The following is a 3,543-nucleotide window of genomic DNA, read 5'->3' as shown; positions in this document are numbered from 1 at the left end:
GCTGTCAACACTGGTCGACCGTCAGGTCCTCGCCAGAGACCTCCTTCTTCCCAGGCTCCTCGATTCTTCCAGACCCCCTTTTCCTCTGGGGCCGCCTCCTCTTGGGCCTTCCTGGCTTCCTCCAGCATGTTGACCCCTAATTCTTCCTCCACCGTTATTTGTACCATCTGTCGTAATGCTTTATAACCCGCTGCCTCTTTTGCAGCTCGATCGGCTTCCTGATTTCCTCTGGCCACCATGCCAGTCCCTGAGGAGTGGCCTTTACATTTTATGATGCTCACCTCCTCTGGATCTGCCAAGGCCTGCTCAAGTTCCTCCATTTCCTTTTTGTGGCAGATTGGTGCGTTATCTGCTGTCCTGAATCCTGCTCTTCTCCATTGGGCCAGCTCCACATGAGCTGCTCCAAAGGCATAAGCTGAATCCGTGTAGATGTTGACTCTTTTTTCTTTTGCAAGTCTCAAAGCTCGACTTAGAGCAATTACTTCTGCTCTTTGGGCTGACTGCTGCCCTTCAAGTCTTCCTGCCTCCTTTACTTCAAATTCAGCTCCGCTTCTGCAAACTACCGCGTAGCCTGCTTTTAATCCTTCCTCATCTCTGTAGCAGCATCCATCCGTGAACCAATCTTCAGCTCCTGTTAGAGGTTCTGCTTTCAAGTCTTCTCTTATCTTCTCGTCAACTTCAGCTCTCTTTGCGCAGTCATGAGGTTCTCCTCCTGACTCCATTAAATCTGCCATGTTAATTCCTTCGTGTGTAAAGATCAGGTTGGGAGCGTCTAACACTTTACACACTCTCTGTTGTGTGAGAGGTGTCATAGTGAAGGCTTGTGAGTTAACATATGCCACCACACTGTGGGTGGTCAGCACCTTCAACGGATGATCCCTCACTATATGTGCTGTCTTTTGTATAATTTTTGACACCCCAATGGCATGCTGTGTGCATCTCGGGTGCCTTGTCTCTAATGGATTCAGCCTGATGCTGACGTACATAAGTACCTCTCTTCCTCCCCTTTTTTTCTGAAACAACACCCCATTGGCTATCCCGTGTGTTTCTGAAACATCAAGATAGAAGGGTTGTTCATAATTGGGGATGGCAAGATCAGCCGATCTTGACAAGTCCTGTTTCAATGCGATAAACGCCGACTCAGTGGCTGATGTCCATGGCAGTTCAGCCTTAAGATTTCTGACACCTGCCGTTTTTACCAAATCCCTCAACAGGGCTGTTTTGCCTGCATAATTTGGAATGAAGTGCCGGCTGTATCCTGTTAACCCCAAGAATGAGAGCAACTCCTTAACCGTACGTGGTTTTGGATGTGTCAAAATCTGGTCACGGTGGGTGTTTAGCAGACCCACTGATTTGTGAGCAATGACACGGCCCAGAAATGTTACTTCTGGTCGGACCAACTGCAACTTTTCTTTACTGACCTTGAAACCGCACTCAGCGAGTCTCTTCAGTATTGTAAGTGAAGCTGCCGTGCATGCCGAAGCAGACGGAGCTGCAATGAGCAAATCATCAACATATTGCACTAGTGAACACCCCTCTGGAAGATGGCATGGCGATAGAGCTTCTTTCAACACTTGGTTGAAAATGCCAGGGGAAAGTGCAAACCCTTGTGGTAACCTCGTGTATCTGTATTGTTGTCCCCTATATGTGAATGAAAAAATGTCCCTCAGAGACTCATGCAATGGGAGACAGAAAAATGCATTTGCTAGATCAATACATGTGAACCACTTCTGTTCTGGTGTTAATGCCGTCAACGCTGTATATGGATTTGGGACTGGCACCGTGTCAGTACGTAAAATGGCATTGATGGCTCTTAAGTCATGTGCCATTCTGTACTTTCCTGTCCCGTGCTTCTCTACTGGCAGAATAGGAGTGTTCCAGTAGGATTGAGAGGGCTCAAGCACCCCTACTTTCAATAGCCCCTCAATGGTTTCTGCAATTCCCTGCTCAGCTTCTCTCTTCTGTCTATACTGTGGTTTCCAAATTGGCGTTTCAGACTTCAGCTGGAATAAAACAGGCGAACACGTTGCCTGGCCCACATCCGTAGGCCCTGCTGACCACAAGGTGTCAGGAAGAGTCGCAAGTGCGGCAACTGCATCCGCATGATCTATTCTTTCTCTCCCATGGATTCTTGAGATTTGTTCATGCTCCAACATCACTGTGTCCTCTGATTGACAAGTGATACGATAAATTTTACATTTTGGCGAGTACCAAACGTCTGGAATCTGAGTAGGTTGCCAGCCGGGTTCCTCGAGGGCTCTCTTGACCATTGTTCCCAGCTCCTTCGCCTGATGACTCTCATGGACCGCCAATGTTATGTGAGGCACTGAATCAGGCCCCATTTTGAACCAAGGCCGTTGTTCATCAGTTAAATTTACTGCTGCAGCGACGCCTTCAGGACCGACATAGATGTTTTGAGAACACACATTCCAAGTCTGGCCTTCAAGGTCAGACTGGAACAGGTCCTTATAAATTTCATCGTCGTTCCTATCATAATAGAGCGTGACATGGAATCGATCTCGGGGGGGAGAATAGACTGCCAAGGCCATAATCCAAGGTTTCCACAGCTGATACTGTCTCAAGATGCCTTCATCCACCAACCGACCCCAGTAGATATCAGCGGTCGTTTGTTCACAGTTTTTCAGCAAGTACTGGTTCTTTGAAAATGTCCCCAGGCACGGAAACTCTTTCCCTCCTGGAAGTGTGACTGTTAGTCCATCAGCTGAACACATTATAGTGGCCCCCAGTTTGATGAGCAGATCCCTGCCCATCAAGTTCACAGGTACATCGGGAGACACCACATAGCTGTGCTTCAAAGTCTGTTTTCCCAGCACCGTCCGGGCTGGATTGGTTGTTGGCAGCGTCGTTGGTACCCCAGAGAACCCTACAACACTGACCACATGGTTGGAAAATGTGGCACTGCTTGGTTTTTGTTTCAGTGTTGAATAGGTAGCCCCAGTGTCCACCAGGAAGGTCATTTCATCTCCTTCCACACTCATTGACAACATTGGTTCTGCCACTCCCATGTTGTCTGGTCTCTGTGGGTCCCGTCAGTACAGCTCCTCCTCCCTGCCCCAGTCGGCCACAGGGTACTGAGCCGCTGGCGCCATGCCTGGGTTTGGAGCTTGATATCCCCTTGTCTGGACCACTCTGCCTCGAAAAGCTCCCTGTGCCTGGGGTGATGATAGATAACCAAACTCTAGCTGTCGTGGTGTAGGACAATCACGAACCCAATGTCCTCGTCCTCCACACCTTCGGCATACATTTGGGTCCAGCATAGGTCCCCCCAGACCACGGCCCCTTGGTCCACCTCCCCTTTGAGATCCACCACGTCCCCTCAACGACCTAGTAGCCCCCCAATTCCCCGCGAATCTTTCTTGCCTTGGTCCATTGGCGGGCCATCGGTCATCAGGGTACAGAACCGGATTCAAATCTGGCCAATCAGGCCCCGGATCACTCCGTAGCTGCGCCACCAACATCTTCTTAGGTCCATCTTTATTTTCCTTTTTCTTTTCGTTTTGTTTTTCTCTCGCCTCAGCCAAT

At 49.3% G+C, this 3,543-nt stretch overlaps 1 protein-coding gene across 1 annotated transcript in view; it reads right to left on the bottom strand.

The window, feature by feature from the left end:
* The window catches only part of LOC106456034 (endogenous retrovirus group K member 11 Pol protein-like), a gene marked incomplete at its 3' end in the record, with an annotated part of 4,936 nt that extends 1,910 nt beyond the window's left edge, over nt 1–3,026 (bottom strand). The window contains exon 1 of the mRNA XM_013908124.1: nt 75–3,026. Coding sequence (XP_013763578.1) covers nt 75–3,026 — 2,952 coding nt within the window. The remainder of the gene's footprint in view (nt 1–74) is intronic.
* Between the last annotated feature and the right edge of the window lie 517 nt (nt 3,027–3,543).

This window comes from Pundamilia nyererei, unplaced genomic scaffold (genome assembly GCF_000239375.1).
Source record: "Pundamilia nyererei isolate P.nyererei 1_Seehausen unplaced genomic scaffold, PunNye1.0 scaffold01313, whole genome shotgun sequence".
Classification (NCBI taxonomy): Eukaryota; Metazoa; Chordata; class Actinopteri; order Cichliformes; family Cichlidae; genus Pundamilia; species Pundamilia nyererei.
This window is presented reverse-complemented; position numbering and strand designations above follow the sequence as displayed.